The following is a 22846-nucleotide window of genomic DNA, read 5'->3' on the forward strand; positions in this document are numbered from 1 at the left end:
ACTCTGGCTATGCATTGCTGCATGCACGTTAGTGGGTATTTAGGCATGCACGCACACAAGCATGCGTGCGTGGAAAGGCCGGAGAGAGCGCGCACAAGAAGGATGGCGCTGGGAAAATCATCGCAAGGGACAGTGGTCAGGATCAGCCGGAATTCCTTGTGAGGACTTTGCATTGCCAAGTCAGAGACGATAACGCTGAGTTGCTTGAGGAACCCTAGTCCGAGATGGCAATTTTGCAGAAGTACCCATTGACCACTTTCTGCTCCGCTGCTAATGGCTGCAACCATGGTTCACATCACATAGGCGGCAGGCCCAGTAAACTCATCTGCTTTCACGCCAGCAAAGAAGAAAGCTGAAAGACACCACCTTAGGTCTACTGAGCAAACGCTATTCCTCATGTGCAGCCATTAGAAATGCGTAGTTGTTGTGAACAGGTGACCTTTAAAATGTGCTACATCGTTCTCTGGCGTTTCCGTCTGACCGGATGATGCTTTTGGTCCTTGTCCCTTTCCCATCGCAACTGAAACAAACTTGTTACGCATGTGCGCCGCTTCCGCATGCTGAAGAAGCGCTGCTTGTGGGTCTGCTCCTGAAGAAAGTAGAATAAGTAGAGGAGCTTTTGGCCCAGCTGCTTCAAGCGCTTCTCCAAGCCCTAGTGGGACAACTTCCCCCAGAACTGTGCCTACTTCAGCGTCTGCGAGCTGCTGTAAGCAACTTCTAAGACATTCGGGCCTTATGCACTGAACCAATAGCGTCTGTTGCAGCATTGACAAACGATCGCTCCAGCGTTCAGGCCATTCGCTGACCAAAGGGTTTTCGTCGAATAAAGCAGCTTCCCAGTCGTTGCTTCCTCTAAGGACAGAGGAGACAAGAGATATGAATGGCTCTCCAAGGAGACGAAGGCCCTGAAGCTTTTCACGACAACTCGGTGTTAGCCACGAGCTGTCGGCAGCGTCCAGTGGAGCTGAAGGGGAGTCTTGGGATCTTTCAGGCTCACAGTTCTCCACCAATGGCAGCACCACTGGAGCTTGTAACTGCTGCAATTCCTCATGTGTAGCTGCTCCTCTCAGATGAAGGGATTGCAATGCAAAGAGAACTGGAAGTAGCGGCTTGTGACTCTCAAAAAGGCAAGGGTGAATGCTGCGATAGACTCGTCTCAGCGTTGCACCAACTAAATCAGCCGTGTACTGGCCAGCATCTTGTTGCCTGCTGGTAGAATCGGGCTTTCCTAAGACCTCCTGAATCACCCAGAGCCAAGCAGGGACCCAGTAACCGTGAACTGATTTTCGCAAATGAATCTATATCGGAACTCGCACAGTGGTGCTGGCAGCGACGCTCATTAATGAAGTGTCTGTTAGTCAAGGGTGTCAATGATGGTGTGTCCCGCACCAATACAGCATCGACGAAACATTGTTGGAAGGTCTGGACGCTAAAGAGGTACATTGGGTGTGCAGTTTCGAGCTGCTGCAGTACTTGAAAAAGACTGGACGCGCGCTTAGCAACTGGGGAGTACAGCGAAAGAGTTGCATCGGCAGCTGCCTGGGCTCTCTGCTGTTCTTGAAGCCTTTCACTGCAGCTTTCAGAGATAGCCTTCGCATGACGCAGCGTGCTAAGTAACTCCATGTCATCCAAGACGCTCTCCTGTAGCCATATGCCCACTCAAACAAACGACCTAGCAAGCCGTAGTGGGCAGTAGAGGTGAGGAAGTGCTTGTCGGGCTCAATGTAGCACATTACACTACTGTTGAAAGCTGCATTTCCAACGGTGTGCATTTGAGCCGGCAAATGCCATTGCTCCATGCTGAAAAGGCATTTCGCGCGACACTCTGCAAACTCATGAACTACAAAGTACAGGATGCGCATAGAAGGCTAGCCCCACTTTAGCGTTGCTCAGTGCTTCAAGCATCCGATGCTCCGCAGCTACGAGTTGCGCGCGCGTTTCCGCCCCCTCATGCACAAGGCGTAAACAAGTTGCATGAATATCTGGGGCGGCAGCTTGGAGGGCAAGCCGCAGTAGCCTCTGTTCCAAACCTTTGCAACCCACGGAGAAGTCGATAAGAGTAAGCCTCGAGCAAACCTCTGGGGGGAAATGGGGAGCATTTAGTGGTGTCTTTAACAACAAGCGGAAGCTCGGATGCACTTCAACAAGTGCGCTACCAAGAGCGACGGCGGAGGAGCGGCTCTCTCCCAATGTTGGAATGTCAGTTTCTGAGGTCGGGAATGTGAAGGAAGACGACGCGGCTTGTCGCGGTCTTCGCCACTCCAGCAAACTGTTCAATGCAGGATCTAATCCCTCGAAAAAGCATTCCAGAATTACTACAGCCCCACACTGCAGCATGAGCTGCAATGATCTAAGCAAATTCGGCTCCTCAGCCCGTAGCACCTGGGTTAAAAAACACAGGGCTGCGGGCCAGTTATATTGTTCATACAAAAGACAGAGCAAAACTAGAAATTTTGCAGAGGCTGCATCCATTCCGTCTTACCTTCATATCAGGAAATGTGCTAGCCAACCAAGGCGCCGCCTGCTGATGAGGATCAATAAGCATAGGGCAACACTGTGCGTTGAGGGTGATGGCGGCATTTTCTATAGAGAGCTCATCATCGGGCAGCCCTTGCATGAGCCATTGCTGCACTTCCTGCGGGCTAGTCAGCGCTTCCTGCATGGAGTAATTAGGCGTGCTCTGCACGCCAAACTTTTCTAAGGCTTGCTGCCAAGACGTGAGACAGCGTAGTCTGTAGGAAGGGCGAAAAATGCCGCCAAATTCAATAAATGCGGCACTTAGAGTAGCATCTCCTGTGATTCTTGGCACTTTACTCTGCGACAGTAAAAGGGCGCAATTCATATTCACGACAGCCACTCTTCCGGCCAACTCGTCTAGCCAAAAGCCTTATATAGTACCTGTTTACTCTACATCTTGTCTATCTGTCGCCATGTGTCACTGGCAAGAATTTGGCTGTGGAGCTACATAGGTTTTTCTGAGGCCACTGAGCCTGTGCAAAGGGACGAAGGCGATTCGAGTGCAGGAGTCACTTTTAAAGCTTCGTGGCTTTCACTCCAGCGGTTACGTTCACCCCCAAGGCTGGCAATGAGCTTCTCAGCCACTGAAAGGCGTCTTTCACAAGTTTGGGCTTCTTGCTGAAGTGCTTCGGAGCGTTGAAGAGCCTGCTGATACTGCTGAGACAGCTGCTCGATTAGTGTTTCAAGTTGTAGTAGCTCTTGCTTCTTGTCTTGGAGCAAAGATTCGGCCGTCCGCAACTCGCATTGAGCGTGCTGAAGAGCTTCGCGGCGAGGCTTTACCGCACTGTTTGCTCTGTCGTACGCAATTAAGGCCTTTACCCAAAGGCAAAGACTCGTAGCTGCGACAGACGCCTTCTTGACGATATCGGGATCGAAGTCCGCATCTTCATCATAGGGTGCAATGGCCGCCATAACAGTTGGCGGAATATCATCTCTGTCAAAGTTTAGCAGGCGCTGCAAAAAGCGACTATTTCCTAGCAAGTGTTTCTTTGCTGTCTGCCAAAAATCTGGCTGACGAGGCTGCCCTGGGGCAACTTGAACAAGAATTGGCTGTATTCTAAATAGCTTGCAGAGAGCTTCCATCACCTTCACTACTCCTGAAGGTGGAGCTTTCATGCTTTTGAGTTCTGTAATGTCAGCTTTGCTTAGCTTCTTAAGGGCCTCTTCTGCTGCCAATAGCGCGGGCATGACTTCAGCTAGTTGGTCTTGACATTCGCGCTCAACTGAAGCGGCTGCGTCAGCTTGAACCTTGCAGTCTCTCTCTTCAGCTTCAACAAGGCTCTGTTGCGCAAGACACCGTATTAACAGGATAACCGACAACGTGTCTTATGCCCACGAACCACTAGACATGAAATGTAGATGCCCGGGTAAGCCGTACTCGTTGGAGATGACAGATTTTGGCACTCTTCGCAAAATCAGTATTGTTTACAACTTTGGCTTTACCATTGTAGTCGAAGCGTGCTCCTGCTTGGCGCTCAAAACTTGCATAAGCTGTTGCGTCTCCGCTGATGCCTTCGCTAGCTCCGGTTGAAGTTTCTCTAGCTGTTGCTGCATTTCCATAACCTGCAGGCTAACATCATGAAGCTTCTGCAGGCCAAGCTCGTATTGCTGCTGCTGAAGACGGTGTTGAGACGCCCGTGTCATGAAAACGTAACAGAAACCGTCTAAAAAGCGAAGAAAAGAGGCCGGAGTGACGTAGAAGAATCTTCGTTGCTCTTCTCGGTAGGAATCTGCAATATTTTTCGTTGACTCGAAAATATCAGAGCATGCCTGACAAAGCTGCCTCATTTTTTCACTTGGGTGTACATATGAGGAAAACCCCATTTCGCCGCCGTCCTCCACAGTATTTTGCATGGCTGGCACAGCGCCATCATGCTGTTGCAGTGCAGCAGATACCAGCATCAACTTTTGTTCAGCAACGGAATAGAGAGCTTGAGATGACCAGCTCCGAAAGTAGTTTATTGTGCAGCAGCCCGTGAGAATGGGAAATCGTCTGAAGAGCACCTGAGTCTGGGGGTTGCTGGGGCTGCAGTACACGCATATCCGGAGTCGTTGACGACACTCTGCTGCCAAAAGATCCGCGTTTTTTAGTGGAAAGTACCCGCTGCTTCCATCGCTCGACTCGGTGCTTTCTTTGCCGCCGCTCGACGGTGCTGCATTGGAAGCTTTTAGCCGCAAAGCATTAATAGCTTCTGCCTGGAACGTGAACCAAAGAGGTAAAGGAAAGCGCTGAAAAATGTGAACCTACAGGATCTCTGTGAGGCCCTTGCATCGATTTGCTCGTGTGATCCGTATCCTATTGTTCCCCAAGTGTCGGTCTATCAGGATGAAAAAGTGGCTTAGACGTGCGTTTTCTTCAATAAACATGCGGTGTAGCAAGGAGAAAAAAGTGACTTAGACGTGCGTTTTATTGAATAAGCATCATTTTCTTAGCAACTCAACTAAGTTACGACGGCCTAAGCAAAACTCGCACTTACCTTCTCATCGGCACTGAAAATGTCCGGAATTTCTCTCAGCTGGAGGAGCGTACAAATATGTGCAGCGATTTCATCGTATGCGAGATGCTCAGCGGGTACTAGCAACAGTTGAGGCTTTTTCAGAACCGCGGTGGCCAAAACAGTGTTCTTCAGTTCCTCTTGCCACTCACCAATCGCAACTGACTGGAACAATGCGTGCGGCTCCACTGTACCAAACCCAGCTAAGAATGCAGCGAGGCGAGCGCACGACCGACGACCAGATCCGCCAACACCCAGGAGTAGCGTATGGCCCTGTGGCTGCAGAAGGGTGTTCATACATCTCAATGCGTGCTCGACGGCTTGAGGAAAGAGCACCAGGGACAGTGGCTTGTTGGGATGTAGCAATGAGTACTGCTCAAGGGCAGCTGCGCAAAGCTGGTGTGCTTCTGCGGGCGTGACACGCTCGTAGACTCTTGCCCCCATTAGGCTATCATCTGCAACAGCAGCCCCATATTTTGCTCCCGTCGTGGACCCGGCTACCGGTTCGCGAAATGCGAAGAGCAAAGGCCTTTGCTTTGGGGGATCCAGTTCGTCTAAGCTGAAAGCTGTTGTGTCTTTTAGAACATCAGCCAAGGTAGCTGCGAGCACTTCCATGTCGGGAGCATTAGCTGTTCTGTCTTCGAAAACTCTCCGCACCTCGTGAACCCAGCAGCTTAGCAGTTGGTTTTGCGTTTGGAGTCCCGCAGGATTCACAGAAGAAAGCCTCTGTACAACCCTCCAACAGTCCCTTGGGGTCCACTGCTGCATCCAGCGACAGGGCCGGAGGGGAAGCCGCTGCTGGATATATCTATAAAATTTAGCAGTTAGCACAGCAACTTTTTTTAATCCCTCTAGCACGCTGTCTGCGCAGCTGTCAAAGCGGAGCAACAGAATTTGGTGCAAAATGGCTTCCAAGGACTCTGCAGAATATGGTGTGCCCATTAGAGGAAAAAAGTGCCTAGCAAGCCTCTCATTATACTGCTGCTGCTGTTGCACAGGGCGGCGAGCAGCCGTAAGAGTTAAGCCTTCGACTGAACAGAACTGCCATGAGCTTCCTCTGCTCCATCCACCACATTCCAGCAGCTGCCGTACGAGCTCGCCTACTGGCTGCGCTCCTGACTCTTCTGTTGTAGGCAAGTGTATATCGTCTAGCAGAAGAAGGCAACTTGGGAAACCAGCGGGACGCAAGCAAGAGCCGTGTGACCTCTCCATCCTTGCTTCTAGCCACTGCTGCACAGAGTTCGGAGTTGCTGCTCCAGTGAGGGTAAGTGCAAGAAATGCAAACGCATCTGCGGCGTTGCTCGAAGTAGTCAATGGACCTTCAGGAGCCGATCTCAACAGGGTTCTTCCCTGTTGTGCAGCGGGCATACTCCGGCCACGTAATTGTTGGAGAAACTTCTGCTGGCTGTCTGCGGCCATCAGTTGCAGCTTTTGGAGCATGCACTTGCTTTTACCCCCACCTGCCTCCCCAACTAAAAGGAATGGCGTCTTCCCATGAGTCACAACAAGATTTAGGAAAAATTCGAGCAAAGACGTCTCCTGCGTTTCTATAAAGGCATGCTGAAGTGCGGCTGGCGTTATGGTTGCACCCTTTCGAACATCTGGGAGCATGGGCAGAGATGCCCATGTGTGCCATTTCTTCTGCTGCACATCCCAGAAAACGTCGAAACAACTCCCCGTTGGAGGAAGATGGTGATTGAAGCGTCGTGCGCGCTTTTTTGTTGGAGTTTCTCCTTGGCCCATTTCGATGGAAGTTTCCGGACTTGAGGGCGGATTGGAAGCCAGCAGCCCCATTTGCTCTAAATTATCGAAGCGCCCGCTATGAAGGTTGCGGAAGACCACGTCAAATGCAGAGCGTTCAGAGGCAGACAAGGTGGCACCAGTGCCCCACAGCAAGGCAAAGACAAGTGCACTCTCCAAAGACTGTTCAAGCAGATCAGCCACCTTCCCTTCTCCTCGCTGCAACGACTCCACTCACAGGCATGGTAGCATGCAAGAAATAGTGGTTCGGAAAATAAATTTCGAGCAAGGCTACTCGTTTGTCTAGAGCTAGGCACATCATCAACAGACCACATTATTTGTAACCCTTGCGGCCAGGAAACGGAAACGTTGCACACTGCTGCCAAGTAGAAGTGCTGGAATTCACGTGGGCGGCAAGAATTGCTATCAAGTCGGATGCTACGGGTAAATTTTTCCTGAATAGGCAACAGTGGTGTGAAATCGGTTGCTTTCCAGTAGCAACTCTTTAAAAGGATCACCTGTGCTGGTTCGGTGATTTGAGCAATAAGGGAGTCAAGAAGGCGAAGAACATTCAAAACCATCCTAAGTAAATCAAAATATGCACAGTTGTAAATAAATGCACACGACATTCCTTGCGTAAATTGCATGTACCAGTGCAGGCGCCACTAGGATGCGACGTAAGCGTAGGCTTCAAACTGGACGATTCCACCAAACAAACCTTTGACATTAGCAACTTACCAGTTAGGTGAAACTCTGAGGGGTCCTCCACTGCACTTGGAAAGAAAAGCGATGCACACGGCGCAGCACTCAAACAAAGTGTCTTTGACATCTTTTGCAGTAGTGTCACCGAGGAGTTTTGCAGTAGGCGAGTGCAGACTCCAGGCCTGCAGAAGGCTTTCCCATCGGAGAACATCCTGATGGATGTATACCATGCCACAACGAGAAACCGTTGCAGGGGAAGCGCAGCGCAAGTCTGTCACCTCGAACAGCAAGGCCGTCTGGGGTGAGAGGAGCACAACCTCTCCGCTGCTCAGACACAGTTTCTTGTTGTCGTCTAGAACCGTATTCAGGTTCTCAACCCAGCCCTGTGTGACAATGCAACCCGGAAAATTTGTACGCTGAAGTTCTACGTACTGTGGACTCCCTTTTACGTGGGTTTCAGGCTCTGCAGAATGAATGTTGCACGGACCTACGTTGCTCGTGGGATTTGACCATCGACAAGAAACTACGGCGTCTCGATCCTTGCCAGTGAGGCGCCACCAAGTTTATTGCTGAAATGTGAAAATCTTACCACGTCCACAGGACCATCCAAAATAATCCAGCGGCGGATGTTGCCATCTTGCTCCAGTGAGGCTTCTCTAACGGCTTGCTCAAGGGCGCCCCCTTTCCACTCGCGCGTTGTTGTATCAAGGGAGCCGTATAACTCCTCAACCTGGAGAGCCTTAGGGAATATACGGCGGGTAATGCATGTGCTGGTTGCAGGATGGCTGTCATTAAGATTTCTTCCGACGTCCCTGTTTGCCCGGTTGTTCATATCAGCAGTAGAGACGTGAATTTGATCAGCACGCGTGGTGCCCTCGTTGCTAGTTTCATGCAGTGCGGTATTCAGAGATACATCTGACGTTGCTGTGTCAGCAGCTGCTGCTTGCTGTAGTTCAAGAGCAAGCACAAGGCATTTCACTGCCGAAGTCTTCCCTGTTGCCGAAGAACCAACAAGCATCAGCCCATGGCGATGGTCTAGCGTATTAAGGACCTGCGACGGATCAAGAAAGAAAGAAGGCAGCATTTCAAAGGAATAATAAGGTGCTGCGCGTTTATCGTGGTGTGGTGACTATCTAGTGGTAAATGGAAACGCACGCGACTACTGATGCACCCAAAACTTCACAAGCTTCCAGTCCTTTCAGGAATGTTGGAGGGCGAAGCATTAGTTTGATTCAATTGTGTGTGAACAACAAACGAATAATTGCGGGAATCGCGTATGAACAGCATGAAGAGAAGAAAATCGTTGCGAGCAGCTGAAGTCGCATGATGCTGTTACAGTGCTCTTCAACTCCCCAGCGCACTTGCAAAGATTTCGTGAGAAATTCCTCCGAAGGATCAAGAAGCAACTGGGTTGCTGCTTCAACCAAAAACGGCCTCAGATGCTGCTGCATTTCCGCCGCACCCAAGTCCCCTTCGTCAAACACATCTCTTAAAATTTCCTCAAAGGTCAACTGGTCCGTAGGATGAAGCTTTGGCAAATTTGTTAAGCGAAGCGCTTTGCAGAGCGTCACGGCCTCATGCCTCGTTGCCTCTTCTTCGCTTTGAGAGTGACAATCGACAAGGGAAGCTTCACGTGCTGCGGTTGCCTCAGGCTGGTGACGAAACAGATGCTTTGCAGTGTTAAGGACAGCCACAGCGGCTCGCATTCCGAAGTCGTAATGGCTTCGCCGTGCAAGCTGCTCTGATGCAAGCTGGAGGCATGTAACCATCTGCATTAGGCGTGTGCACCGACAAGAAGCGCTGTGGATTTGAACTTTACAGTGTCTTGGTTGTTTGAACAAGGGCCAATCAGGTATATTTGCGAGTTCCCCTGTGAAGCGAGGTGGGTACGTATGGATATGCTGCCTGACTTACGATTATATCAAGACGTTTGCTCACCTTTTTTGAGAGCTTGCAGGCATCTTGAAAGCCGCTGCAGTAAAGAACGACTTCAGCGATTAAGGCGGCATCAGGGACCATCATAGCGCAGGGTCGGAACAGGGCCTAATGCAAATGAAACGATACAAAGCTGTATTTAAGTATTTACACGCCAAGCTCCATGTTGAATTGTTTCAGGATGACAAGATTTGCTAGTTCAAGGGGAAGATTCACCAAAACAAAGGCAACACACTTTGACTTATTGAAAGGGAACTTTCGCATGAGGGCAAAATCAGCAGCCGTGAACTGATCTATTGCAGAGGTAAGCAATGCAGATCATCCCATCTAAGCACTGTGCTGCATCGCACTGTTCTGGGGTGTAAAATACAGCCAACCTTTAGGGTATCAGGCAACGTTGCGCGTCCAGCATATCCAGGGTTCATCGTGATGTTAATAGCGCAGGTTGGGTTAAGTTGGAGATCTGTATCTTCAAAGACAAACGTTATGGCATTCCTTCTGATCGCTTGTTGAATTGCGGAAATTTGCAGTGCAACGATGGACAGGACATCAAGTTGCAGCCTGTTGAACTCGTCAAAGCAACACCAGCCACCGCTTGCTGCGATTCCCTTCAGCAAGGCAGCCATCGCCGTAGCATCTAGGCCCTCGCTACAATTAAAAACAAGGCATGGCTTTCCTGCAGCCTTTGCGAGGTCTTTAGTTGTCTCTGTCTTTCCTGTTCCTGCTGGTCCTTCGGGAGCTCCACCATACTGGAAATGCAGGGCTGTCATGAGAGTGCGGTAGCACCGATCTGTTAGCGGCGTTACTACTAGACGGTCAGGACTACGCAGCAATTCGAAGCCATAGTTCAGGGAGCTCTCTAACATACAAATCTGTAGGCCGCCGCTGGTCCCTCGGCCTCCAGTTCTATTCAGCCGTCTCCCGCCGACAAAATAACCACCAGGCACAGCTCCTCCGCCTAAATGGTGTGAACCAGGGGTCCAGTAACTTCGAAGGTGGCAAATCCATTCAAACTGATTCATATGACTGGTCTTCTTCTGTCTCAGCTCCTCGGCTACATCGCGGCAGTGCACGTCCAGTGTCAACAAAGTTGCAAGCACCGAACGACTGTCAGGGCTTAGAGGTCCTCTGACCGCCTCAACTAGCTAAGAAGCACGCAGGTAAATGCAGATAAGCACATCTATATGTGGACTTGAAAGAACCAACGCAGCCCGTGCAAAGCTGGTTTGAAGGGACAGTAGGCAAACCTGTTGCAGCTGGTGTTGCAGGTCCTTCACAAGTTGCGGCAACTGGTGCTGCAGTATTGCTGCCTCCACCTGCGCGGTCCAGCAACAATGTGCTATGGCCAGTGCAGCCTGGGCGCATGCACACCGTTCTGTAGCCCACAGCAACCGAGTTGGAGCTGCAGGAAATTCTTCCCAGGCTCTCTGCATGGCGTGTTGAAGCGCCGCGCACATTTCGCGTTCGATCTGTAGAAATACCACACACTGGAATGGCTTTTCCCTTTGATCATGACTGCTAGTACATGAGAAACAGTGGAAGCTGCAAGCTCTTGGTTCATCATTAATGCATCTGTAACTTTGCGACTTGACTAAAAAGCCACGCAAATTTGCGGTGTTTTTCAGTAATATGTTTCGTTGCAGGCATAACGTTCCAGCGTGCAAAAGGTATTGACAGCATCAACGAGCTGAGTGTTATTTGACTTCGGTGTGTGCGGCCTACAGAGGAGAAAACGTCTTCGATACTGATCGATTTTCCGTCATGCGCCAGTTGAACTGGCGTTAGAAGTTGAAGGGCTTCCTGCCTGTGGGATAGAATGATATTGGCCTCATTCGAGTCCTGGTCATACTTCATTGAGGAAATACCCTCGAAGCACTTTTGAATATGAGGACCAAGGGCTTCAGCGTGACTGGCACCAGACAGCAACTGTACAAGCTCCTCGTTTGACAAAAAGAAAAAACGAGGGAAGGCCAGCCGTTTTCTTTCTAAAAATTCATTCAAGCCCTTCACAACTGATTGCATCTCGATGCAAGCAGAACGCAGTTTTTGAGGCAGCTCTTCGAGGTCGACCAGATCCAGCAAGCTCGAATTCTCGTCTAGTCGAGAGATGACTTCATCCTTCCATAGTTTGCCCACAGAGCTAAGTAGGTCAGCTTCCTTTGCTAGTTGCTGCTGCATTTCCGGGTAATCGAAGATGGGTACCAAGTACACCCACGAGACCTGGCAGGCCTCCAAAAGATTGCATAGAGTATCAAGATCACTTAGCTTTCGCAACCATTCGCGTGCCTGCAGCTCTACTCCACCCACCAGCTGCGAAGCCTGCAAACTTTGCACACTTGCTTGATGCTCCTCGATCAGAGAGTGTACAGCGTCAAAGCCTTTGAGCATTTTTCTGCCCAAGGACGCATCTCCAAGGGTTACCAGATCCATTCGGAGAGCCCGCCACGCCCCTCTCATCTTCTGGAAGCACGCTTTGGTGCGGAACTCTCGGAAGGCGGCAGAGCCAATAAGCTCAATTGCTTGCGTAGCTTCCGGCAAGCCTCTCTGAATTAGTGTGTTGAGTGACAAGAACACACCACCCTCTTCCGTAGCGTCAACCTCCAGCCTTGTTGCAAGTTCCTGCCAGTGCTTTGCTTGGAATGATGGGTGCGTCAGCGTTTTCATTAAGGGCAACATCTTTTGGAAGGCCGCAATAGCCTGCAGCAGTTCGTCACACGCCTGAAGCGGTTCGACAGAACGGAAGATACCCGCCACTCGCCTCAAAGACGATACCGCTTGCCGCCACTGCTGCAACTTTTCTTCCATATCAGCGCAGTCAAGGTGAGCTAATGGCGCGGCTTTCCATTCTTCGCGGTTCTTTGTAAAGTCGTACGCTGCTGTCCAAAGCTACAAGCACAGCGTCACGCCGCAAGTCAGTTTTGACACCCTGGATCCAACCGGCAGGTGCTGCAGAATCTGTATGATATCGAGGTAGGATCGCTCCTGCTTGAGCTGCCAGTCAGCAACATTGTGATGACGCGTCGAAGAAGTTGGTGAAGAACTACATTGCAACAATCAGCTATACAGCTTACTTCGTTGAGGCGATCGAAAACAACACAAACGCCCTCAAGCTCCTCAAATTCTGAGGCTTCAAGGCCGAAGAGAGCTTCAGCTTTGCGCAAATTGTCAACCTCTGATCTCGCAGCGTATACCCTTTCACTCAGCTTCTCCAGAGTTTGCCTATAACTAGCACACTCTTCTACGTGCTTAAACGTCGTCGTTGCAGCATCCAACTCCGCACGGAGCGCCTCACACTCTGTTTGCAAGTGCTGGGCGCTGATTTGCCTTCTCGCTTCTAGCTGCATCAACATAATGCCAGGGCGACCGTATATCAGGCAGGGCATTGCGAAGCTCGAAATGGGTAACGAGGTGCCGCTGGTAGCGCTTGTAGGATGACGTGAATTAATACACCACAATGCAACTGAAGCAGTGCTTGTCGATGCACCTGCACTTTTCTGACTCTATAGCATAAAAGCCAAACTTGGGCATCTTTCCTAACTTTCGCCCGACCAAACAAAGTAAGCCTACCCTCTCTTTCGCTAAATCAAGAATGCCGTTTGTCTCGCAAAGAGCCATCTTAAGTTTCATTGGACAGCAATCTAGTTCAAAAGCTTGCTTTTGGACCCTCAATGCAGCGAAGACGAAGTGTTGTTCGAGAAGCGACATGAGGTTGCTGAGAGTTTGGCCTCTCGCAATTAGAGGGGCTGTCTCCTGGTGGACCACAGCCAAGTACCTCTTCAATTCGACTAGTTCTTGTTCGCTAGCTGGGACCATTGAAGCCTTAGATAAGGCCACTTCCCAAGCTTTATGGAGGCTGCTTACTTCGTTCTCCACCCATGCTAAGGCCTGGTTACACAAGTCGTCCTTAAGGTTGTTTACTCTAGTTCGCAGCATTCCCTTAGCTTTTTCTCCATCCACAAGAAATATCTTTGCTACAACCCTCGTCGTTAGCGTTCGAAGGCGATTTTCTGCTTGCTGAAAGCTTTCCAGTTTTGCTCCCAGCTCGGCCAAGTTCACTTTTCCCTCTGCATCGATTGGCAGTGCAGCAGCGGCGCGTAGAGTAGCGGCCACCTCGTCAAGCTGATGGCGTAGTGTTTCTGCCTCCTTAAGAGAAGACTGCACTGCGGACACCATTGCTTTCTCGGCAGCAGCTAGAAATGGCTCTTCGAGAGATAGTGGGAGCAATGGCTCCTCTGCTGAAGGTGCGAACGGCATTAAATCGCCCTCTGTGGTGCGCAACAGTGCACATACAGTAAACATTGACAATCTTGAGATGCCATTGCTCAAGGCCAGAAAAGTTTTCATACTTTCTGGACAGAGTTGGATTTCCTGCTAATTAAATATGCGAGGAGTTGCGTCGTGCCATGTACGGAAAGTTCTGCCTTTTCCCAGTTCATTGACAACCTGCTACCGGGGTATGGTGCGGCAAGGAGGAAGGACTCTGTAACATAAGGACAAGACTCATGACGTGCAGTATCTAGGGACGGATATGATCCGTAAGCAGCTGACCCAGTTTGTTGATTGTTGAAACAGCTTCCACCATGGTCAAGAAGGCTTGCCGGAGAAGTGCCTCTATGCTGAAGGAACATGAAAAACCGCAGCTGAGCGTCAAGTCGTAACTTGCTGTTAGCGCGATGTAATAGGTGGGACAAAAGCACGGAGAATGTGTTGCTTTGGCTTGCTTGTAGGAAAGTGTGCTGCTTTGGCTTGCTTGTCTGGGGACGGATAGAAGACGGCAGAGTCGTCGGCGATGAGAATGCTCAACTGCAGGAGGCAAGAAGCATTCCCTTCAAACTGAAATCCCGCGGCCAAAGTTGCATCAGCACTTTGGTGTGAGCGTGGATCAAGATGCTCGTCTACTGCTGCTTGCAGCATGTAGGACTTCCACTCGTTTGCGGAGTCCGTCACAAATGACAAAAGGTTGCTCCGCAACATTACATTAAATCTAATAAGTTGCCGGCGCAAGAATGTTTCAGGTAGTCCTGTTGCCACTGTATTTAGTGTAGCGGAAGATGAAGCGGATGCCCCTACGGCTATTCCCGTTGCACCCCCTCCTGTTGCATGAAGAGTAATGAGCGCATGGCAAAGAGAATCTCTACCAAGCTCTCTTAGGGCATCAGCAACATCCAATGCTAGCGCTTGCTGATATACAAGGTATTGTTCGGGATCTGGAACCTGCAGGTAAGGCCAGTGCAACCCCAGTGTAGGCTAGTGCTACAGATAAGCCAACGAGTGCCAGCCCCAACACTTTAGACTAGCTGGTGCGTCATGCAGCTGCATAAAAAAGTGCCAAACGGTACTAATTTATGTGCAGCCGAATGCTCCGTAGCCGGTCAGTTGCAGTACCTCTGGTGAGCTCAATAGAATAACAGCTGGATGCATGCTTTGAACGGCAAGAGCTGAATTCTAGTAGCTGGCTTACAGTCCATTCAGGGAGCTTCAGGGCAGAGGATTTTTTGAAGATTCTTGCGAAGCTGACGCGCTGAGGCTTTCGGCTTGGCAGGTCAAAAAAGCACAACCCTCTCAAGTCGCAAAACGTTCCCTCCAACAGCAAGCTTAGCTGCAAGCAACGTGCAACGGCTCTTGTGAATCCGCATTCAGCACAGAATTCACCGCCTTTACACGCTCAAAAGTAGAACCCTTCAGCCAGTCGTCAAGCCTTGTTTCATTGTCACGAGCTACACATTGCTTCATTACCTACTTTGAAAGTTTTTTCATTCGCGAATAGGGGCTTTTTGCGGAGGGCAAGCATTGCCCCTTCGAAGGCTGCACTAGCACCGACATTAAGCCTGCCAAACGCTGGCGGCGCGGGCGAAAACATCGGTTGCAGAACTTGCAACAGCAATGGCGGCCCCTGCAACGCTTCCTCTTGACGCAAGTCTTGATTCTGCAGGCCCTGTTGCTGTTTGGCTGAAATTGATTCGAGCTTGCCTGATGCGCGAAGACGTTCCGCGCAATAAAGGACTGCACTTAGCTTTGAGCCTTCAAGAAAACGGTCTTTGAGGTACTGTATGGCTGGACGGAGGGTGTCCATGTGCGAGGACATACTCCGGAGCCGGCCCACCGCTGTGGCCGCTTTGACTATAGAGGCGAGAAAATTCTGTGGAAGAGGAGCAAACGCCGAGGATGGCAAACTATTGACAGAGTTAAGCAGCTGCTGGCGAAGGACCGCTTGCCGCCGCCTGTTTGTGCAAGCTTCTAATCGCTGCTGCTGAAGTTGCGGCGGCTCGAAGCAAAAACGAAGGGCAAGGCGCCTGACGGTCTTAATTGTTCCATCACGAAGCTTTACTTCAAACCTTCGTTGCCCGCTATCATAACCTAGTACAATGCATGGAATATGGGTCCAGCTGTTGCCAACAAAGTGCAAAACTTCCGCCTCTGCCTCTCCTTCGCTACTCTTTGCGGCAGATGCCGTTAGCTCCCCCAAAGAAGGTGCTATTTCTGGGAGCATTTCCGGCAGCTGGGATGGTGGGGAAGCTTGATCAGCTTCGCTTTCAGCTGGCTTGCCTGTGCTTGTTGCCTCCCCCTGCGAGGCATCAGCCATTAACTGTTTTTCCTTCAGTTGTACCTCCAAACCGACTGCCGCTTCGTCATTATTGCAAATCGGGTCGTCCTCAAGCTTTGGCGGAGGGTAGGGGTTGTTTGCAGAGACATGGGTGGCGACGGTATAGGAAGCAGAGCGTCCGCTAGATTTGTTTTTAGGCAGCTCACTTTTTTGGTGTCTCATTTCAAGCCGACGTAGCTGGCATTCAGAGCGGCAGCGCTCTAGCAGTGCTTGGGGGGATGCCTCGCCGTAGTCTTCAGGAATGTCAAAGGCTTCCAACGGAAGGTTTTTAAGGTCCGATAGCGCATGGTGTGACTTGCCGCTTTCGTGGTTGTAACGTTCATGCTCAGGCCTGCCTTCACGTTCAGTGGTCGCCAGACCAACAATAAGCTTGTTGCTAACTTCAATGGCCTGGACAGTAGTTGAGACCGTCTCTAGCGTTGCTGGGAAGGACTGGCCCATTTGTGGGCCATTGTTGGGGCCCTTTCTCGCCTTTCCCACACCACGCTTCTTCCGACCGATATCGAGCGAATAGTTTTCTGTAGTTTTTAGCTTTCTCAGCAGCACCATCACCTCTTCAAGCGGGTTGAATGGATGCGAATCCTCTTCGTCCGCAGAGCCTTGTGAACTTTTTTCGCTAGAATCTAAATGGGCGCTTTGTTCTTCAAATCGAGATGTGGGATCCCTTTGTCGTCTTTGAGCAGATTGCTGCTTTAGGTTTACTCTAGAAGGAAGTACACTGGATTGGTGCTTTCCTGACCGATGAAATTTCGTGATGGACGGTGCCGGCGGTGAAGAAACAGAATGCTTAGCTTTGCCCGCTGGTGCTGACGGCGCTGGTTCCAATGTACTAGCTGCAGATGCTCCGAGGTGCCTTTGAGCCGCCCTACTCGATTTTTGGTTTGCTTCCCCCTTCGCACTTGGAACAATGCTTTTTGGCCTAGAAGACGGGCGGTTCGCTATAGAAGGTGGCCGTCGGTCACAAGCAGACCTTACAGCAGAACGGTGCTTTTCTTTTGCTTCTTGGCGATGCATCTGCTCAAGCTCCTGCTGCCGCGCTTTATGACGCGATGGCCATTGTGCTTGTGCAATTGCGGCAGAGGCAGCAGCTGCCGCTGCCGCCGCTGCCGCAGCGCGTGCCTCCTCCCTGGCTTCAGCCTCATCAACAATTTGCTGATCTTGTTGCTGCGCTGCTAAGGCCTCCTTTTGGGCGCTCACGTATGCTTCCTGCTGTTGCTGTGGAGTTTTATTCGTGCTTAGTTCCCTTACTTCAGCCTCCACAGCGTGACGCGCTCTTGTTTCCACTGCACTTCTCTGCGTAGCTGCTGCAGTGAGAATACAACGCGACCGTTCTGTGGTGGCGCTGTGGCTTAGACCACGGCGTGCAGGGAACTGCCCGCTAGGACCCCAAGCTTTGCGGGAATGACGGTGGTCTTCGGCTAGCCATTCGCGGAAGGTGGTGAGTGTGCGCTTGCGAGGAGCAATCAAGTACCTGGAAGCCACGAGTGAGGCGCGCTGATCTGAGCGTCGCGGCTTATTAAGAACTGACACGAACGCGGGTCCTGCAGCGCTGCTAACTCTAGTGGCTTGTGTGGGGCACTCCGTTAAATCGTGCGAGCCAACATGAACAGCTGCCCAGGGCGGCAACAAAAAATAGCCAGTATTCGTTGCCACTGTGAATTGTTCATTGTTTCTCACAGACTGTCGCCTCCCCTGTTCTTCTACCATAACATTGCAGTGTGGCTTCAGAGGCCCTCCACGTGACACATTAGGTCTGGCCTCCGCAGAACGGAGGCTAGGTCTTAGAGCAGGTTCCAGGAAAAAAGAAGTGGACTTTACAGTTTTGGCGGCGCGTAGCCCCAAGTAATCTGAGCAACCCGACAGTTTTGGCATTTTAGCCTGCGGAACGCTGTGGCGCAGAGTGGCCACGGAAAGGAAACTATGGGCGGGCTTCTGTTGATAATGGTTCCCCAGCATTTGTCGGCAGCTAGGGGGTCTCAAATCAGTGTCAGGTAGCTCCCTAGTGCTAATCGTCTCTCCATTGCTGAGGCCGTCACCTGTGAGACTTAGATTCACATTCTCCTTGCATTGGGAACTTGCGCTATCGCGCTTAGTGGGGGATAACAGACGGACAACAGGGAGGCTCTTCCTCTTGCAGTGCATTTTGAAGGTATATCACATGTGCAGTGGGAGCCAGGCCCGTTAAAATGTAGCGCTGTGAACGGCTGTTATTTTTGTTGCGCCTACGCCTTTCTCTTCATCCAGGCATGAAGGGCGCGCTCATCGGGGCAGTTGGAAAACTCAAACGTGGTGGTGGTGCCCAGGGTTGTCTACAGTATGCTTGGGAGTCTGTTTCCCAATCTCCTTGCCGTGTGACGCGGCAGGTGGAGTCCTATTGTACACTCCCAATTCAGTGGCACGGAACCTTCATCCCCAGAAGAAAATATGGGATCTCTTTGGATTTTTCGCTGTGATGCATTATCGGATATTCCGTGCTCCATTCCTAGTTCGGCGGGTAGGTGTCACACATCGATACGATGAAGGCTCGCTCGTCACTGTGTTCTTTGTGGCGTCCGCTGCCGTCTTTCAGGAGAGAAGGCACCTAGTCAAGAATCGGAGGATTCTTTTTAAAGCCAAAATACTGTTTGTGTGGAACTGCATTCCATCATCTGGGACAGTATTTCATTCAGGTGACCCTGCACCGTAAAAAAGCCACCCGTGGCCCCGACAGTATTGATCAAAGTGCGAGTAAAGCAGTGCCTACAGCTGTGCCTTTTTGACTTTTCCTACCGAAGTGTATTTGACATAGATTATCTAGGAGCCTCAAAAAAGATGGCAGGCAGCGAGGCTTAGGAGTACAGAACCTTAGGCCTCAGGCAGAGAGGCGTCCCGCGTAACTCTGGAATATGCATTTCCCGTGCTCGCGATGAAAAAACGTTCCCGAACTTATCATCATCTGTTTCTTACTGATGTGGCTGTTGTGTCCGGAGTTTTTTCTTGACTCATTGTGCCTGGAGATCCTGATCACAACTAAATTCAAACCTTACGGCGCCGATTCAGTGGAGTCTACTAGCCTGTTCTTGGTGTCCTAGAACTTGCCGGCAAGTTGAAAATCGGCAACTTTTTTCTACTGTGGATGTTCCCAAATGAAACACTGTTGAAGGGTACAGAAAGGCTCCAATTTATCTCTTTACTGTCTGTTCGCCCGCATCATGTTGTATCCGCAAAAACCCATAGGGAACAGCCAAACCTGAACCCCCGAAACAGGGATCAGAGCAGCAGCCAGAAGCTGCATACCAATCAGTGCTTTTCTGAAGAAATTTTTACTACTGTATAACAATGGGATTGTCTCGCCAGGCCATTGTATCGGGAGCTCTTCGCGAGCAAAAGCTAATGCGACGCAGGGAAGAATTTCTAGCAGCTGCACTGGACGTAGTTAATCACCAGAAAGAAATACAACACATTGCAGAGGTGTTCAGAAGGCGTGAAGCTGCAGCCGCAGCGGCTACCCTGCGCAGAAGAGTGTGTGAGGTGAGAAGTCAACTATCATCTGGGCTGGAGGAGAGAAGATGCAAATTGAAAGCACTGCTTGAAGGAGAGCAAAACGAAGCAAAAGCTATGATACGGCAGTTGCAGCAGAGTGCAGCAACTAGGGAACACGCTATGATGCAGCGTGCTGAAGCGCTTAGACGAAAGCGTGACCAGGAACGGAATGAAGAGGACAAGCGCCTCGACAATCTTCGACACAGGCAAGGGCAGGATGATCTGCGCTTGCAGGAACACCGGAAACTCGTTAAGGAGGTATCTTATCCTTCCATTTCTTCCACCCTGCGTTTCATATGAGAAATGAGAGGGGTAACTGCACAAGCATGTGCTAATTCCTCTTCATAGCCTTTCAAGCAATATTGCCAACTTGCAGAGCGGTTCCCCACCAAACTCGCTAGAAGGTAGAAACACTCATTAAACTTTTCGCTTGCAAGGGGAAGTTGTCTTGGGCAATATTACACCTTCTGCTACGCGAAACTAGCGTGCTTGTTGCACAGATGCTGGCAGCAAACGCCATGCAGATAGCTATTAAAAAGCAGCAGAAGCAGGAGCAGTATGCAGAAGAAGAAGTGCTCCAGGCGCTATGGACGGAAAATCTGAACGAAAAACGGCTGCGTGAAAAGAAGGCGATTCTTGCTAATATGAAGAAAGCCCAACAAATGAAAGCTGCCTTGCTCGATCAGGCAAGTGATAACAGTAGACACAGAAACGTTGCTACATATGTGCTTATGCTTCACAAACACTCGCGATATGAGTGCCGCATTTTGTCCTTTTAACTTCTCACCATGTTAGATTAGCGAGAGAGAGGAAGAGCGAAAAAAAGAGATGGAGAGGCTCAAGGCCGAAAACGAAGCGATAGCTCGTCGCCTGCAAGCAGAAAGTGAGGCTGCTGCCGAGCAACGCCTACAGCAAAGGAAAGACAGGTTAGAGAGAAGGAGAGAAATGGATGCTGTGCTTGCTGAACAGCTGGAAGAGCGCCACAGAAGAGAATTGGAAGAAGCCGAGCTTGAAAGGTAAGCCAACCGTCATTCTGTTCTGACTGCTTGCCTGCAATATCCTGTTTTCTATCATGCCCTCTACATTCAAGGCTGTGGACGAAAGCAGTTCTGTTGATTCCAGGCAGCAGCTAGCTACACAAGCCAAAATTGGGTATCAGGCAGAAGAGCGTGCAAAACTAATCAGGGAAATAGAAATCGAGAACTCGGAGAATGTTCGAATTGTAGGCATTAATTCACTTGGCCGCTAGCCGATTAGCAATAAAAATTCAAGCTCCTATCTTCTTACCGTGTCTCCATCTAAAAGGTAGCCTGCGTATTAGGGGAATTGGGAGCCGCACCCCGGAGCGCGCACGGCAACGCATATGTGGACTGCGACTCTATGAATCCCGAAAACATGTCATGTGATGTTGGGCGTTCAGCTTATGCAACAAGAAAAACAGCGGCAGATCCTAGAACTTCGGAAATTAGATGCCTTGTGCATTGAGGAGCAGCTCGCTGCGGGACGTCGAGAAGAGCTTCAGGTCTTGCACCCATTAGTTTTCTTTCATGAGCAACAGCGAGTCCAAAACTTACCGAAACGAAGATACAAAAGTTCTTAGCTGCTCGGTTGTAGCCCGCCACGGCTATTTATGCTCCACTGTCGTTTCTTGGCCTTGCAGCACCGGTTCTTCCCGTGGAGTTACTTAGTGATTGTTGTGTTGTCTTCAGCGTGCAGAGGCAGACGCTGCAAGGCGCCAAAGAGAACGCGCGGTGGCTACTGAGTGCAGAGGTATGGCCCCTGCGTTCAGCTAGACATATCACTGTAGCATTTGTGCAGATAGGCACTAATTATTCAAGTGTCGAGAAAAGGCAGCAGTGCATTGAACATTTCTAATGATGGGGGGATGGAAGTTGTTGTGCTGAAGGATGGTTTATCAACTCGTATATACGCCCTGCTTTGACTCTCTCTTTTTAGAGCAGAGACGAGCATATCTGTGCCGTTTCACACTCCCTGCTTTTGTCTCCCTCCTTTAAGAGCAAATACTACATGCGTTTGCCTGATATATCAACGATGTAAGCTTCCCTTCTACGCCGCTACAGAGCAAGTCAAGCAGCGTGAAGCACTCCGAGCAGCAAGGGAAAGCGAGAAGGCATTCGAAAGGGAGAGAGTTACAGCTGCAGTTGCTCAGCATCGTGCGTTGCTTCAGCAGGAGTAAGACCCGCAGCTTCTCACTTTAGAAGAGCAACGTGAGCACCTGCTCCATGGAGCAGACACTGGATTTTACGGCACTGTTAATTGTATGCCTGCAGACGTGTATCACGGTTAGACGCCATGAGAGCCTATCGCGAAGCGCTCGACCACCAAATCACACAGCGACGCATGCTGGAGCTAATGTGGTGAGTCCTACGTGTAGGGCGTCACTTCTAGAAAAGAATAGAAGAAACAATTGGATGATTTAAAAGCTCACATCGTTGCTGCAGTTGTTAGTGAGGCCCTGCACAATCACCACGCATAGCTCGAAAATTAACACAAGAGTGAGCAAAAGGGCTCAGAGTACATCAACTCGTCGGATCACACAGTTGTTGTCTTATGCCTTCCTATAGAACACTCCACATCTTTAAGCAAGCCGGCTGGCTATGGCCCGTCGTCCCCTTCAGTCTGTATTGGCAGTTTTCATGGGCGAGAACTATTTTAATTGGATGAGACAAATTTCTTGAACACTCGGGCAGCAAAGTTGGCGCAAATACACGCTAAAAATGTCCGAACTCCCGATGTCCAGTCTAGCCCAACTACAACGAAAGACGCCATGAAAGGTCCTAGCATCCAATGTTTTGATAGTGCCCCTTCTCTATAGTGCTGCACTCGTTATGTAGCCTGCATGGTAAATAACAATGGTGTAAGCCAGGACCACTTCAGCAACAGTACCAGTCTTTTCTTGGAATGAGACAAAGTGTTGCACCAAATCGTAACGGTCAGAACTCCCTGTCATTGAAATGCCTGCAGTGCGATTTCGCCTGCTTTTTTTGGAAGAAATTTTTCGCACATTGCCCTTCTCGTGCCAATGGGATCATTGCAACCGGCATGTAATGCGTTTCATCGCTTCTAGAGAAAACTATAGCTGGTTAGACGCCCCATGATGCGCTCCCACACCCGTAGCTTTAGAATTGGTTTCCTTTGAGGCTCAATTAAAAGCCAAACCTGCCATTTAAAGCCCAAACGAAAACATTTCCAGGGGGCCAACTCGCTAACTTAGTGTTACCCAGCTTCAGGAGCATCCCTCCTCGTTAACAAAAAACTTCGTTCGATAGGGCGGGCGAGCACACAGTTAGCCCACTATACTGCATATTAA

At 50.3% G+C, this 22846-nt stretch overlaps 4 protein-coding genes across 4 annotated transcripts; 1 reads left to right on the top strand and 3 right to left on the bottom strand.

Annotated features, from left to right (window-relative positions):
- Positions 1-407: 407 nt before the first annotated feature.
- On the bottom strand, positions 408-9223 carry ENH_00003410 (hypothetical protein; the record flags this gene model as incomplete). Its single annotated transcript, XM_013578048.1, has 11 exons — positions 408-1238; positions 1390-1641; positions 1861-2382; positions 2483-2815; positions 3031-3798; positions 3961-4713; positions 4995-6971; positions 7271-7334; positions 7491-7837; positions 8044-8505; positions 8816-9223. The coding sequence occupies 11 exons, from the start codon at positions 9221-9223 to the stop codon at positions 408-410; spliced, it is 6717 nt and encodes a 2238-aa protein (XP_013433502.1).
- Positions 9224-9302: 79 nt separating this feature from the next.
- Positions 9303-13643, bottom strand: ENH_00003420 (hypothetical protein; the record flags this gene model as incomplete). Its single annotated transcript, XM_013578049.1, has 6 exons — positions 9303-9497; positions 9767-10534; positions 10637-10858; positions 11112-12275; positions 12461-12727; positions 12957-13643. 6 exons carry the CDS (start codon positions 13641-13643, stop codon positions 9303-9305), a joined length of 3303 nt encoding a protein of 1100 aa, XP_013433503.1.
- Positions 13644-14054: 411 nt separating this feature from the next.
- On the bottom strand, positions 14055-18135 carry ENH_00003430 (hypothetical protein; the record flags this gene model as incomplete). Its single annotated transcript, XM_013578050.1, has 2 exons — positions 14055-14603; positions 15130-18135. The coding sequence occupies 2 exons, from the start codon at positions 18133-18135 to the stop codon at positions 14055-14057; spliced, it is 3555 nt and encodes a 1184-aa protein (XP_013433504.1).
- A 1176-nt stretch (positions 18136-19311) lies between these two features.
- On the top strand, positions 19312-21712 carry ENH_00003440 (hypothetical protein, conserved; the record flags this gene model as incomplete). The annotated part of the gene is made up of 4 exons (XM_013578051.1): positions 19312-19773; positions 20311-20531; positions 21225-21285; positions 21575-21712. The coding sequence occupies 4 exons, from the start codon at positions 19312-19314 to the stop codon at positions 21710-21712; spliced, it is 882 nt and encodes a 293-aa protein (XP_013433505.1).
- Between the last annotated feature and the right edge of the window lie 1134 nt (positions 21713-22846).

This window comes from Eimeria necatrix, genomic scaffold (genome assembly GCF_000499385.1).
Source record: "Eimeria necatrix Houghton genomic scaffold, Enh_scaff10, whole genome shotgun sequence".
NCBI lineage: Eukaryota > Apicomplexa > Conoidasida > Eucoccidiorida > Eimeriidae > Eimeria > Eimeria necatrix.